Source organism: Opisthorchis viverrini, assembly GCF_000715545.1.
Source record: "Opisthorchis viverrini unplaced genomic scaffold opera_v5_123, whole genome shotgun sequence".
Lineage (NCBI taxonomy): Eukaryota > Metazoa > Platyhelminthes > Trematoda > Opisthorchiida > Opisthorchiidae > Opisthorchis > Opisthorchis viverrini.
The window spans coordinates 371,746-388,393 of record NW_008751777.1 but is presented as its reverse complement, the minus strand read 5'-3'; the positions used below and the strand labels follow the sequence as shown (position 1 = coordinate 388,393).

Sequence of the window (16,648 nt, the reverse complement as noted above, 5' to 3'; positions counted from 1 at the left end):
TACTACTCATAAGGTTGCTGAAAATCCATCGACAGCCCACTACCGGTTTCGCCCTTCTTGGGGCTCATCAGGTAGGCGCAGTCCCCGGGTTTCCGTCAACCTTATGTTCTACTTGAAACCAAATTGCACGAAATTAGCGAATATACACTCATTTGCAAACTAATTTGGTTCTTTCGAGAGACTCACCTGGAACCCAGCTGAATCTCTCGTTTGTGAAGTTCTCAGGCATCTTCATCATCTTCATTCCAAATAAAGCGGATTGCTCAGTAGTGCACTGTTACTGTGTGTCGCATGAAACATCAGACTGGGCGCGGTGTTCATGCCGCCACTAGCAATCTGATTGGTCTCTTTGATCGTTTGAATCACACTCGCGCCTAAAATAAAACTGGCAAATTCCTTACTTGAGCCCATTCTTTGGTGGTTTTAAGCATATCGGATTAAAGCTTTCACAGTCAGCTGGTTTCTACCAGGAATCTTCCATTAGTCACTGTTGTGTTTCATGTGTTGTTTACGAAACAGAAGACGGTAATCGTTCGCCCTTGATAAGATGTACTAATGTGAAAAGGTTTACTGCCCAGGCGGATGAACAGGGAACCTGCGATTGCAAATTCACGAATTCGAAGTCTACTTTCAAAGATTGTTGACTAATTTGCGCACTCCCCTTTGGAAGAACATAAGCAACTATCAGAAAGCAGGAAAGTTGCCACAGGATTTTGAATTCACGAATTCGAAGTCTACTTTCAAAGGTTGTTGACTAATTTGCGCACTTCTCTTTGGAAGGACATAAGCAACTATCAGAAAGCAGGAAAGTTGCCATCAGGATTTTGTGTGGTTTGGAGGTACGCCAACTCTAACGGATGATCTGTGTTCACGCCGTGCGACCGCCTTGCCCAGTGCCTCGAAAAAGGAACCAGTGACTGTCCTGGTTGGGCTAGTCGACTGGCTCACCAGTCAAGTAGCTTCAATACGTGGCGGAATTGGCCGGACAACTCTATGGATGGGTTGGTTGTGTGATTTGTTGACGCATTTGTATCACTCTCGTGATTCGAGGCGTTGTACAAGCCAATCCCATTGTTCATGCGTGAACACTATCATCTATTTAGATGTGACAATGCAAATGAATCAAACGTGGGCCTGGTAACTCGCCAGTCACATATGTCAGATGTCTGGGGTTCGACTCTCACAGCAACCAGAGATAGACACTTTTCACGGAGAATTGAGGATGGATGAATCTCAACCTAGACCATCTTACGTGAAGCATACGTGAGCAGCAAAATCTGATGCGATGATCCACTGAAGAGAAATTACCACAGGTACAAGGACTTGTAGTCTGTCCCGGGAGTGACCCCTTTCGGAAGGATTTAATATTCTTAGTTGACAGAAACTGCTGTCCCCTATTCTCCAAAAGGCGGCTGTTCTTCAACGATGTCTCTCTGGAGGGTTGCTGTGCTTTATGCCCTGATTCCGTGTGATTTCCCAGATGTTTTACGTTTCTAGGTGTTCTGCTCAACTCCTTCATTTATTGACTAAAACCAACAAACTTCCATGCAAACCAAAATTTCATTTGACCGGAAGCAGTGCACCATAAAAGTTCATCCATATTTTGTAGTACAGAACGACCAGAAACCCTCAACTCAAAGCATTCCTTTTGAAGAAATCAACATTCTTCCGAACTCTTCGTTCGAATCGCGCATCGTACACTTTCGACTTTGCCGATTTCAACAACTGCTGACAACTGAACATGGCTGCAGTGGGGAATCCATCCAAATAGAGTAGAGTAGCATAGTTTAACTTCAGTCGACACCATTCCAGCGATTTGTTCATTCGATGTTCCGCAAAGAAGGCTTTAGCCTCTGTGTAAGCATTGTGAGCACGCACTTGATAAATTCCGTTCTCGGGGTGTATTTCAAACAGGTATCGCAAAAAGTCCGCTTTCATGCGCAGTAGATTTCCCTTCACAAACACTGAGACCCAGTAGAATGGGAGTACACGTTCGTCAACGATTTGGATAAACTCTTCACAATATGCTCGAAGTTTGGCTTTCATGAGTTCCTTTTTCTCCTCCAGCAGAGGGTTCAAGATTGCCCGACGAATCCGGTTTACCAGTCGTTCGTGACAAATGCGAATTTTCTTTGTGTCTGGTTCGGTCAGAATGCCCAGATTGAAAATGGAATATAGCAGATCACGGTGTTCATCTTCGGCTGCAGACACATCATACAACGTTTTGCGAGCCTTTTGTTCAAAATGTGAGATGTTGGAAACCTGACTGTGTTCGCACGGTTCATCTGGAAAGAATGGGGGGAATGTTAGCTCGAAAACGTTGCGCTAGACATCGGACTGAACGATAATCCAGAAGATAGGTTTATTTACCTGACCTTTCGGAATCCAGTTTCACTAAATCTTCCTGTGGATTGTCCATCAGCTCATTCCCATCTGTAGTCTGCAACGGGTTGAATGATTTACACGATGTCTTATCGACCGACCTTGTGGTTCGAACAAAGTCACGTGGCTGGTCAATCGGTTAGACGGCTAACCAATCAGGTGCATCGAGGCGAGCCGATCACTACTTTTGTGTTGAACCTAACAATTCGGACACAGAAAAACTGCACTTTATGAAAAAACTGATTTCTCATGAACAGTTCTTGAACAAATGACTTGGTAATATTACCATCATTTGTGCATTCAGGCAGACATTTTCAGGGAAACAGCCTTTCTGGGATAGTTTTGGGTGATAATCCACAGGCTAATAAATATCGAGACGGCCGATTCTCACCGTTTCAGACTACAGAATGTACTTAGAATTTTCAGGGAAACAGCCTTTCTGGGATAGCTTTGGGTCATAGTCCAGACCTAACAGGCTAAGGGATATCGAGACGGCCGATTCTCACCTTTTCAGACTACAGAATGTACTTAGGCCAAGTTGCAGCCTTTTCTGTTAACAGGAAACCCCTACTTCTGGGCACACCGTAAAGATCATATCTATCCTGATACTATTATACCATCGAGAGTAGAAGGCATTCCAACCCAGCGCACACATCCAGGAACCCAACTAGTGACATGTACTCACTGGCATGCATGGCAAATCACTCCAGCGTTAAAAAGAGACTCGACCTAATCTCTCGCTTGTGATATTCTTCAGTTGAGTTTGCTATACAAAGGCCATTCAGTATTTCGTTTCACAAGATATTTGTGATATGACGATGTATTTTATCGACTTGTAGTTTCTGGGAAATCGTCGACAGCCCACGATCGGTTCCTCCCTTATTAGGGAGGAGGGACGAACAGCGACTTACAAATGGGTGTATTTTGTGAATTGCTAACAGCCTGGTGTTCCCGTTGAATAAAATGCTGACGGAAACTCGGGACGCCTACTGAAGAGCTCCAAGAAGGGTAAAACCAATATTGGCTTGTCAGCAACCTTTTGAGTAGTATGTTCAGAAAATTAAATTCGTCTCTTCTATTCCAATCACCCCTTTCAGGAAGAACAAGAGTGGTGTAAGTTTCCGCCACAATACTAGCATTTTGGTCCTCAAATTTGGAAGCACTAGCGGAGATGCACCTTCTTGGGAGGTTAGTCTTGTCAGGTGGAGAACCACTCTATCCGTTAATTGTATAGGTGTGAGCATGACACCTTTGAATCTGCCTTCCCGGATAGCGATTCCTCACTGTGAGAGCTTCTTACTTTCTGTAGGCTCACCTCAGACCCACACATCGGTGGACGTGTTTTTGTGATAAAACAAGGAAAATGCTTGTTATTGGGGGTGTCCACTGTTCGAAGGTTGTCTACGATAAGTTTCTGTCCTTCGATAGAAAATAACAGAATACGACTACATCTAACTCCAGTGTAATTGGATTTGTAGCCGCCCTTTCACCACATACATGACTGTACAGGTCACCGACACTCGCTAGATCACGAGATGTGTCCTTTTCCCTTACACTCACAAATCACGCCACAGAATCGTGCCTCACTTGACTACACAGCTCACAGTCAAGCCCTTGATCCCAAGACTCGTCCTTCTTCCCCTACACGTACAAATCACGACACACAAAGGTAACTCACCTGACATCGACTGTCTACCGTCCGATAAGGTAGCAACAAGTCATGTGCTGACACCCACACACACGCAAACGTTCCTACATATAGGATAACAGCACAGCAACACAACACCACTCAATAGAGCTTCGCACGTCGCCCAGCTCGGAGCAGAGCCACTCAGGACTTTACGGCGCTTCACTCACGGATATCCAGGACTACGTGTGGCTGTTACGACAGCGAAGAAGACACGACTGTACCTGCAACACGATAACTCCCTTGTTCGCCTATATTCCTGTTGTAATAATTATACTCAACAAGCTGATATTGTTAGTGCTCTCCCATTCTCTCGTTCATATAACTGATTTTTGGGTTCTAATAGAGCATTAACAGATTAACTTAGTTGTGAGGTTTGCGCAAACCGTGGGGTTATGAAACGAACTAAGGGCTCGAAAAACCGCATTCTTTGCAAAAAGGATATCAACATTCTTACCCAAAAGCATCAGGAGGATGACATTTTAGCCGCCTTTATCTGAGCAACACAAGCGTAAACAATTATGATAAAGGCTCGGTGAGAGATTTTGAAAACTAATCATACGTCACATGCTCCGTCAAATGTGTACACTCCGTTGATCTTAGTGAGATCGTTTGGAGAAAACAAAGTGGATCATGGTTAGCTCGCAATGACTGAATTCATCCAAATCGAATTGACGAAAGTGGATGTTTTTTCACCAGAAGTGGTCTGACGTCGTGCAGAAATATCAAAATGCAAATAAATATGGTTGATTCCACGATGTAGTTTTTTTGCGTTACCAGTAAATAGCGTGCCTCTAAACAGCCACAGCCCTAGGTGTGCAAAACTCACGCGCACCTGCAAACTCATTTGCAAAATCTAATCTGCTAACAATGAGACAAGTGGCTGGGAAAGGAGGAACGGTCCTTCCCACCAATTTTGTGAAACACTTGGTGATTAATGCGTCCACCGTGTTATCTATCCGAGAGAGGTCAGACGAACGGTTTGATTGATTCTTGCGTCAAACAGTAAGTAAACGACCTATTCATGAAATCTCGCATTGTTTCTTGTATAGTTCAGGTCAGTTACAGACCGGTGGCTGTCATCTTCAGCAGTACTCCAGACTGTATAAGCGGCTTTAAATTGCTTAGCATCCATAGTTTGCTACACTGGCGAGCGACAATTAAACTCGATCAGTTCTGTCTCAGTCTGTTCATGCAACTCACCTACGTGTCATGGAATCAGCTATGTTAATAGCCGCTTTCTAAAATACCAAGACAATGGAAGTGATCAGGCATCTGACAGGTGAAGTCTTGGGGCAGAAATCACGTGAACATCAGATATAATTACAGCGACATCACGAACAGCAGCGAAACTCGCACGTCCAAATGTGTCAAGTGTTGATGGAATAAATATGCCAAGCTTACTCACGCGGCATACGCATGTAGTATGTCCAACGGACGCACAGCAAACAGTACAAACGACCACTCGAAAGCACAAGAACAATGCTAACAATATATCATTCCGTTACTCCAAAAGGCTATCATCCTTTATCTCATCTCATCCCACACCCACCTCGTGTAACCTCTTCTGTCCCTACGGTTGGCCATCAACCAGGAAACCCTCCTCCAAAAACGTTTGATAGCTATGTGCACTCCGTGTAAGCTGTGTGTAAGATAGTCCGGGAATAGTTGCAAATTTCTTATGTCTCGGCTTTCAGGATTGGCTTGTGTAAAATACCAAGACAATGGAAGTGATCGGGCATCTGACAGGTGAAGTCTTGGGGCAGAAATCACGTGAACATCAGATATAATTACAGCGACATCACGGACAGCAGCGAAACTCGCACGTCCAAATGTGTCAAGTGTTGATGGAATAAATATGCCAAGCTTACTCACGCGGCATACGCATGTAGTATGTCCAACGGACGCACAGCAAACAGTACAAACGACCACTCGAAAGCACAAGAACAATGCTAACAATATATCATTCCGTTACTCCAAAAGACTATCATCCTTTATCTCATCTCATCCCACACCCACCTCGTGTAACCTCTTCTGTCCCTACGGTTGGCCATCAACCAGGAAACCCTCCTCCAAAAACGTTTGATAGCTATGTGCACTCCGTGTAAGCTGTGTGTAAGATAGTCCGGGAATAGTTGCAAATTTCTTATGTCTCGGCTTTCAGGATTAATGGGCTTGTGTAGCCGTCATGCATACGCAACCAGGTGACAAGCGTGGGGGAATATAACTATCACATTGGCATGGGTTGCAACTGGTCGCTCTCATAACATGGTGATATTTTACCCATTCGAAATATCACTGATGGACCATAAATAAGTTGAGAAACACCTATAGCATCAAAAACAAGCCCTGCCCATGCACTCCTCCTCAACCACAGTCGAGACAATAAAAACAAAATCAGAGACGGCAGGTGCCAAGTGATCCAAGGGGCTGCCCACAACTTCTGATGCACCGATTATTGACTACTTTAATAGCTCTGAGTAACAAGAACATTGTGCAGTGACGTGGCTCAAAAACCGGTCGACGGAGACCCTTAAACGATTTTCGATAAACCTAATTCCATCTAAGTCTCTAAAAGATCCTCAGCGAGTTTAATTGCAACCGGGTCCCTAAAAGATCCTCGGTGTCTCTCGGTCGTGTGTACAGAATGAATCCTAACTCAAAGTATCTTATTTGTACAAACGCACCAAGCCATTTCACGTTTTTTACCCATCCATATCGATGTCCAATTAAGTCTACTGTCCGTTTCGAGATAACTAGGCACGGTGACAAACTGGATGTTGGTCTTAACGTAACACACTATTTTCAAGTCTGCTGAGAACTCTTCGAACACCAAAAACTAGAGATTCATGTGAGTCTCCCGTGAAGACCAGTTTGGTATGCAGATGCGTGTAATAGTTTTTGGTCTATTCAGCGAGTTTGATAGCTGGATTGCAAACATTTCGTCACCAATCCAGAAAACATATCAGTTTGGGGGGATGATAGGTGCAATCCTTCTCTTCCTCCTGTGCTTCTATGCTTTCCTAGCAGTATCTAACAGCTATAACGTGAATGACCAGTTGTAAGCGACAAAACCGATAAGTCGAGCAACGAGCACCGAAGAGTGGACCCGAATTCAAAACGAAAATGTGCTGTACTATATGACAAAACATCAATAAATCAGTTAATGTACAAAAAACCTTGACAGTTATCGATCGACAGTTAGGCCAACGACAGACAAAGAGACGCGTATCAAGCGTGAGCAAACCAGTTCGAAAAGTGCCCCAAAATGTGAATTCAAACAAATTACAGTACTGTTCATGTGAGGAACAAAGAACATGTTCACAGTATGTACAACGCAATGTCTTAATGGATGAGATAGAAATGGGGTGATGCGATCATAGTAAAATGTCAATGAATAGCAAGCAGGATTGGGCGGGATATTTGAATTTATGCAACTGAGTTCAGGGAGATTGGGTGGGAGAAATTTTCAAGCGTTTTGTGCGATACACCAGTCACGATGTGAAGTTCCGCGCAGCTTGATGATGAACCAATCAGTAATGTGAGTTGCGTTGCGGTCCAGTATTCCTGCATCTGGTTGGTTGATTGAATGTCTCAATTGTGATTGGTCAGTCCCCTTGTTTTGTGGCCTGGTTCTCCTCCATGAGATTGGTTACTTGAATGACCTTCTGTTTTTGTTTTTTTCTCCCTTTGATCCGATTGACCGGTTGGATATCTTTATGCTGTTTGATTTCTAACATGATCCAATGTCCAGCAATTTTGTTATTCATCCGTTCGTAGGGCATAGTAAACTGGACCGACGTTAACTTGTTGCACGTCTTGTTTCCCTTGATAGCTCGGACAATGCCTTGGTGTATCTTCTGCTAGTTTTTTTCTTAAAGGAGACTACTCACAAGGTTGCTGAAAACTCTTCTAGGTTTCTTAATTGGGGCCACAGGATTCAATGGCCATTTAGTCACCGGCCAACCATTCTAGATGACTGATATCCTTGAAATTATATCATGACTGTTTGAGAAGTATGTCTTCCTTCGCTGTCGTCAGTTGCCTGATGGAGAGATTTCCGATCAATGCTCCTTTGTTGCTGTGCTCAATTGGCCTCATTATTCTGAAGAAATCGCGCCCGTGTGTGGTTCATTTCATATCGCAAGTAGGTTTCGCTGTATGACCCATAGCTCTGATAAATTTTCCTATAAGTTCGTGCCCCACTGTTTTCGTGAATGCATTTCTTTGATCGTTTGGAAACCTCTCATATTTTCTTACTCGGCTTTGAGCATACGTAATCAACAGTTCAATCACGTGCCTACCAGTCTGTCTGACAAGCTTCCACGCCGCAGGATGGTTCAGGGGTGGTCCGCAGGATACGCTGTATGGCCTTGTCGCGAGTGAATTCGTCGCCGGGTGGAGTTCAGTCTGCATGTAAAAGTTCCTCAACGACAGATTGTTTCGAGGGTCGGACGCCCTAATTTGTTGGCGATATTGAAGCAGTGGACACTCTGGTGGGAGAAGGTTCAACGGAAAGGAAAGAGTGGTCGAAATTATGGCTGCCAACATTCGGTTAATCTTCAATCACATCAGTTATGGGCTTTTGTCTGTTGACACCTTATTTACCAAACGGACTCTACGGAAGTCTTCTATCGCCCACAGATTGTCATTCGCCCCATAACACACGTCCTTTGAATTTGCAAACTGAACCTTTAAATTCGTTTTTTTTTCGAGATTTTTGAGGACGGCTAAATTCGCATCACTTACTGGGGGATGAAACTAATCTCTGCGCGTTGGGGGGACAGTGAGCTCCCTGGGGTGTCAGGGTTGGTTTTTCCAGAAATGGGGGAAACTGAAAAAAAAACTGACAAGAATCGCTGTCTGTGGGCTCACCCGGGGTGACTGGCCCGTCTTCAGGAGGACCGCTACCAAAGTCCACTGTGCCCATTTAACTAACAAAATTATTGCGAAGTAAGGGAAACTCTAATTCCTTTGTTCATACAAGTCGCGATGGAGTAATGTGTCGCACAGCGGGTGGGCCAAAAGACGCGCACTATACAAGTTACTCATAAGTAAGCGAAAAATGATGAACAAAAAGATAGCGGTTGGTTTGGCTTTACTGCACGAGCGACACTGAGTAAGTAAGGGGTTTCATAAATAAAACGAACTGAAACAAATGGTGAAGCACCTGATATGAATCCAACCTTTCTGTGGCTGGCATGTGATCTCCTGATAGTGCTATGAAGTACTGCCGTGCATAAACATATCGGAACGATTATGGAAATATGATGGTCCCGTGGGGTGATTACCTCTGAGTTCCGGCGGGACAAAAAGTTCACACCTCGCTGACGAAAACGTCGCATCAGTTGGAAATGAATTCGAGCTCGATGGCTGACAACGATGAATTTTCAATTGACTCCAAGAGTTTGCTAAATGAGTTCACTTGGATACTATTTCAAGTGAGTAACTACCTGTCTATGCAGGTAATGTTTTTTGTCGTGATACGTCTGTCTAGAAATGACCATATGCGCTCCACAGGTAGCAGACGTGCACGGTTTTCGGAGCGCTTATCAAGTTAGATGAAAATGTTCCTGCCCTGTCGACAAACATAGAATTTAGCATCACTCGTTCAACAAACGGACAAACGAAATTGTGGTTGTCTAACAATACCAGGGTGATATGGCGTGAATTTATTCGGAGAAGTGTGTAAACAAAGTCAGAATCACAGCTACCGAATATTTGTCTTGACGTGCAAATAGAATGAATGCCGCTATTTCTCATCTTACAAGTGAGTCATTTAAGGTGCAAACAGATATGAACAGATGGAGCTGGCTCCTGTGCACTGCGATTCCTAATTCAAAATAAACACATGCGAATCTGACGCATGCCTACATGTTTAAAAACCAAGGTCGTATTTTTGACGCTATTTCTTCTTGGGCACTCAAATACCCCATATACCGTTGCGAACATAGGCAGAACCCCCTTCAACACACAACATAGGCCTCCCCCTCTCTTCCCACTCGACCGTCCACCCACGACTTCCCCTCATTTAATGACGAAAAGTTTACCATTCAATTCCAAAGCACGGCAGGCGGACCAAGAACCACACTCGTGCTTTGAGCTACATTATTCCGATCATATCCAATGACGTTAGCTTTTTGTTGCAAATGACCCACAGTTTATATCTTTGTAAGGTGCATCTCATAAGGTTGCTGAAAATCCGTCGACAATTCACGACCGGTTTCGCTCTTTTTGGGGCTCATCAACTAGGCGCAGTCCCCGGGTTTCCGTCAACCTTATGTTCTACTAGAAAACAACTTGCACGAAATTAGCGAATACACACTCATTTGCAAACTAATTTGGTTTTTCGAGAGACTCACCTGAATAGTAGAGTAGACTCAACTGAGTAGTACATTTCAAAGATATACATGTATCGCGATATTTCGAATATCGTAGCGACTGAAACATGAGGCGGCCTGGTGCAGCACATTCAGTTGCCTGAGAACATCACAAACGAGAGATTCAGCTGGGTTCCAGGTGAGTCTCTCGAAAGAACCAAATTTGTTTGCAAATGAGTGTATATTCGACCCACATTTTCTTCAAAATTTGAAGTTTGGCATACTGATCTTCGGTTCCCAACATCTCACCTCACCCCACTAAGAGTGAGTGAGACAACTTTGTTGTCAGGTGGATGGATGGCTATGGCCATTCAAACTCCAAGGCATGCACTTATCACTCAGTTAGAACACCTTAATCTCTGGCACCCTCTCGATACGTCCGGCCAAGCCTTTACTATGTTCTAAAATGACTCGGATTCAAATTGGTTGTCCCCCTTTCGCGTACTGACGACTGCTGTTGTGGTTACACGGAATAAAACACAAAACATTATTTGTCTGTAATCTACATCGCTGTCGTTTTAACACCTCTCCTACTCTGAGGTTGTTTTGCTACTAACGAGGAAAGGAACAAACCGACAGCCAGGAAGACAATTTGTGCTGGGTGAAAAAAAATTGGAGAACTGTCAACAGTCGCAGTAAGCGTCGCATTCAGGGCTGATCGATTAATGTTCGAATCAATGACAGAAATTCAAAATTCACGTATGACAGAAGCGTCAACGTCTGACCACTGATTTTATGCTGTCGATGCTGATGAGGATGATGATGAATCGAAAACTCAAATTTTAACGCAGACATGCTATGCACAACCGAGTCACGTGGACCAGGGTGTGAGAAACGTCTGGCTCGGGTGATTTTGGTCCGTTATTCGTACACAAAATGACCTTCCTTCGTCCAATGTTGTACATCACGGGTGAGAAACGTCTGGCTCGGGTGATTTTGGCCTGTTATTCGTACACAGAATGACCTTCCTTCGTCCATTGTTGGACATCACGGGCCTTTCCGTTAGAATGAAGATCCTGGGTTCGTTACTCTGTTTTTTTACGTCTGAGTCAGGGCGGGCCCAGACAGAAGAAAAAGTACACGTGTAGAGAGTGACGCATCCCCAAGGTCACAATCGGTACGACACGTCCGGAAAGTAGGTGAGTTGGCGTCTCTCACCAAACGGCTTAGCAACACACGACCAGCGTAGTGGGCCTGAGAATGTTCACGACCGGAACACCACCATTGGCTGTACGGAGCGAACAAGTGAACGACCATATTTGGCCAATTAGTCATCCTATATATATTTACGCAGACGCTCTGTATGTTTTGTCCTAGCAATACAGCCGTGTCCCCAGTTCTGTCTTCTCCCTATCGCGTAGTCTGGCAGGCTCAGTGCAGACGCAGTGCGGGCGTAACCAATAGCTCGGTCACCGCACAACACAACAATTATTCGCTACCTATGTGATTGTACTTCGGTGGACAAAAAGTTTTAAAACATCATCCTTCCGCACAAGTATGACGATCTTATCTTGGTTCACTATTCTATAAAAGTACACGAACTTATTAGCGACGCATACTCTTCACCTTACATGAAATCTGACATATGAGGATGTCCTCACAACTCCATCCGATCACACTGGATGTACTACTGATGAGCTCCCTTTAAGAAGAGCGAAAATTGAGTCTAGCAATCATTTCTTTCGGTGCTGAACGCCAGAACGAACGTTGCAATCTAACAAGAGGTCTGGTTACACGGGACCAATCACGCCGGCCTAAGTGGTCCTTTTCAGGTGTATCGCCAGTCTCTCTCTCAACCTCGTATGATGTTGCCTTAAACATGATTATAGCTAAGAGAACCGCTAGACAAGTGTGAGAATAGAAAAGCGCAATTATTTCGAATTCTGGGATGATGGTGAGCACATCTGGACCTAACTGAATGCCGAAAATATGGTGTTTTCCAATGTGAGATCATTGAAACGGCATAAAACCTTCGTCAGCCGCGGACTTCGTCAAATTGTTGATTGAGTTTAGTTGCTTGGAGAACGCGGATGATATTGACGGCCTTAAAAAGCCAGACCAACTTGACCTCTGGCTCGACGTTACATTTCATACGACTTGATCTCCATTGAGTTATAGTTTACTATCGATCTATTCTTTGAGGAAGAGTTCTGCACCGAAATCCCATCTCTTGAGCTGTACAGTCTGATGTAATTTCCCACAGCGTGTCTGATTTTCACTCAGTCAGAACTTCGCCTTAGCACCTAAAGAAAGTATCAATCCCTTGAATCGAATTTCCCCATTTCATAATCATACTGCCTTATTGGTCCAGATGGACTGATTTTCCTCTCGGGATTTCGTTTTTGTTCGCCTAAAGTATATTGTTATGGGATGTAGGCGCACACCAAATCCTCTTGTAAACGCTGTTCACTGATCAGTCTTGAATGGGACTCCTGGGGAGAGTATACTCAATTGTGACTGGCATACACAAGTGTATGAATTGTGGAATTATGGACAGACATTTTCATTGGAGACGATTTAAATGGACCACTCCAGATATTAAAAAACCGAAGCAATCGCCGTACTTCAAGCAGGTGCGAAGGAAGTATCTTTTGCGGTCGGTTGAAGCTGCTTGACCACGGATGTCCACAAAATTTCGAAGGGTCTGATCAAAGCTTGGGTGTACCTCAGCCGACCACCCACTGGTAATGACCCACCAATGATCGAAGCAGCGTGTGACAACACTCTACAACTGTCTTAGAAACACACTGTAAGCAGTGCTGTGTATTGAGAGCTTCACCATTTACCAAGCACCGTCCACGTTTGGGACAAAAATAAACTTGAATAGTACAACAGCACACAACAGCACAACAACACTTTAGGCCCTCAAATGTTCTCACCCCAAGTCTTCCACTGTCACTCGCAAGAAGTTTATAACTGCTCTTGTTAGATAACACAGTTCGTTTCACCCTTGAAAAGGTTTTTCGGGACTAACCGGGAAATTTGGTAACAAAAACCACGGTTAAAAGTTCCGCTGCGTTCAAATTATCCAACCATCTTCATCAGGCCCGTTAGCTGAAGTAAATATCAGTACAGAGATTGATGGAAATGTCTGGCCAAGATTGGGATTCAGAAGTTGTTTCAATCACATCATGCTGGTAGATCACTACCAGCGTAACACAGAACGATAGACACCAGTTACCGGTTTAAACCGCTCACCTTCATAGAAGACCATACGCCATGTGCCCGCTGGACAACCAGAACAGTTGTAATGACTCTGTTTGTTCAGAGCAGCTTGCTTACCTTGATATTTACCTGATGTCTAATTTGTACTTTCGAGATTGAATCTTGTTTACTGTCTAGGATTCGTTCAAATGTTTCTAAAGACGTAAACTAAATCCATATTGTATGGTTATTTACTCAATGTGATGAATACGTTTTGATGTGGTTTGCTGACCGGAAGGTCTGTGTTATAAGTCCACTCCTGACTGCTCAATCGCTTGGGTTTGGGGGTAAACTGAAAGTACATGACCCTTCTGGTACCTTTGGTTTGCATGGTAGTTGTGTTCTGAAAAGCGGATAACTAACTGGTCGGACCGAGGGTGACGCATAGGTCGAAGAATCCAGCTGAACTAATCAGAACTAACGGCAAAAACCATCCTCCAGTCGCATGAATGGAGGTTCTTCTGTGAGTCCGAGCTCCTCATCGTTAAGCAGTCGACCCATTGCAGTGGGCGTACATAGCCTGTGATACTGATGGTTCGACGGACGGCTAATTGGAAACTGCCTTGTTGCTTCACCTACCGGCTGACACAGCTGGATGGAATATTCAGAACCCTCTATCAGTATCACGTGTTACCGGGAATAGCTCTTAGTCAAAAGGGAACAAGGGTGTGAATGATAGAAAATCTTTTGTTACCACAGTATGTGTCAAAACAACCGCTCATTCTTGTCGATGGACCGGGTTCGAACTCACTCGGAGGCAAGGTTGTCCAGTCTAGTTTTGTCGAAACGTCATCAAGGCCGCCCGAATTAGTAAGCCGTTGGATGATGGATGGGTCACAACCAAGCGTTCAAACGCATTGATCCCGTTTGCTCAGCTTATAAACACCGTATGATCGTTTGGGGTCGTGCGTACAGCACTCCGTAGGAATGGAGTCGCGCCGGGGCAATTTTCGCAGGCTGATTTTCATTTGAAGATCCTTCCTAGCAATATTTTTCCATGCAATTAAAGTAGAGATGAAAAATCGCGACCATCACAGACTCTCCTGTCGTATTGGTGCACTGAACGCAACCGGGCAGCTTGATAATTCCCCATCCATTTACATACTCTATCGATCTTCAGTTGCCCGACCATTGTCTTCGTACCCGTGATTCGCCTTGTCACACCGGTTGGCCAGCTGAACACTGGTATGTTGGCAAACTTGTGTGTCCGGATTCGTATGTCACCACACCTGCCTATTCATTAACGCTCGTTCTTCATCTGCTCTGCTTGTCCCGCTATGAGGCCCGTGTAGTCGCGACGCCAATCAGAATCACGAGACTGGACTCTGAAGGGGCGACCCCAACCCACACCACCGAGCCAACATTCCGCTCAGCCTTATCCGGTATGCGGACACTGACTCTGGAGGTCACTGATAGACTTGCACAATGGCTGTTGATGGCCAGTACCGTAGACTTTAAAACTCAGTTGTTTCAGGGTTGTTAAAACTTCGCCTGGTGTTGGGAATTCACCAAGACGTTTGTTTCTCTTTCAATCGATTCCTCCAGAAGCGGGACCGCCATTTACTAACATTATTTCTCGAGGGACGTCACCTTCAAATTTGCAGATGTTTCCAGAAACGGCGGTCTTGGCCATCGATTCCTCCAGAAGCGGGACCACCATTTACTAACATTATTTCTCGAGGGACGTCACCTTCAAATTTGCAGATGTTTCCAGAAACGGCGGTCTTGGCCAGACCCGGCACCAACGCTTGCTCAGTCTGCAAAAAAATTATCCGTAATTCCTGCATGCCCCAGCGACATCACTCCACCCTCAACACAGCTGTCACGATAAAGCCTCCCCCCACCTTATCACACATGCGTGACGTTAGCCAAGCATGTCTCATAAACACCCCAAAGTTCATCTCAAGCAACTGACTTAGCTCTCTCTCGGTCGTTTTGTTTTGTTTTGTTTTCGCGACGTTACATTATGCACTCTCATGTCCTGTGCGTCACACACACACACACACAGGTTATCAATGTCTCCGCCAGCATCCTAGCCCACAGAGGTCACGCATAAATTGATCAAACGGCCGACCGATGCATGACGTCGGATATTTCCCCATGTGTGTGACATGGTGATGAATGAGCAAAATAACTGGACTGGATTGTGACAAGACCATGTCCTCGGAGAAGTGGGTATGGTCGTGGATAGACTGGTGATGTTATTCCATCAGCTAGGATAATCAGGATCGCATGAATTCGACGCCGTCTGACCGATTTGAGCAGCGCTGGTGAGGTTCTTCCAGTTTGAATTACAATTACAGAACTTTGCAGGTCTGGTACGTGTCTGTTTGTTGTTGTATTAACTACGACAAAGTTATATGCTAGTAAACTAACGACTCAGGACCATGAAGGTATCAGGCAAATTTCATAACCTCCACCAGGTTCAGTAACATCTTTCACACATCCTATCCTATCCAGCCATCCCCACCAGGGTAAGGACTATTCTTCGAGAGAGTGTGCCATTGTTTGGAGGTAGTCTTGCTCCCCTCCTTAGGTATGCCTAACTAGGTATCACTTGGGAAGCCGCTGTGTAAACCCAAAGAAAGGACACCATTCAGCAGACTACCCCTAACGAGCCACAGAAACCGTGAGTGGAATAGAATAATCTGTTAAATTGTACAAGACCTGCAGGATACCAATTTCTCCCCGGATCGGTGTAGGATGGTCCGTTTGTACGCAGCTGTCCAACAAAGACGGTTGTGTTGCTTGTGTTTCTAATGATTTTTGAAAAAACAATGTACGGAGCCATGCAGAACGGTCTTTATCTGGATACGGTGTGTATTGCGGTTGTACCGTACAACATGTTTTTCGAAAAATCCTTAGTACTTTGGCGTCGTAAAAACAGAACAGTAGATCTTCTCGTGGATGAAGACCGTAGCGTTTTTTGCCCGCCTACTTCTGCTCCGATCTGCTTTGTCTGTGGTCTGTGTTTTGACGCGATCATGGCGAAAAA

At 44.6% G+C, this 16,648-nt stretch overlaps 1 protein-coding gene across 1 annotated transcript; it reads right to left on the bottom strand.

Moving 5' to 3' along the window:
* Positions 1-1,508: 1,508 nt before the first annotated feature.
* Positions 1,509-2,509, bottom strand: T265_06038 (hypothetical protein; the record flags this gene model as incomplete). The annotated part of the gene is made up of 2 exons (XM_009171208.1): positions 1,509-2,285; positions 2,371-2,509. The coding sequence occupies 2 exons, from the start codon at positions 2,417-2,419 to the stop codon at positions 1,630-1,632; spliced, it is 705 nt and encodes a 234-aa protein (XP_009169472.1).
* Between the last annotated feature and the right edge of the window lie 14,139 nt (positions 2,510-16,648).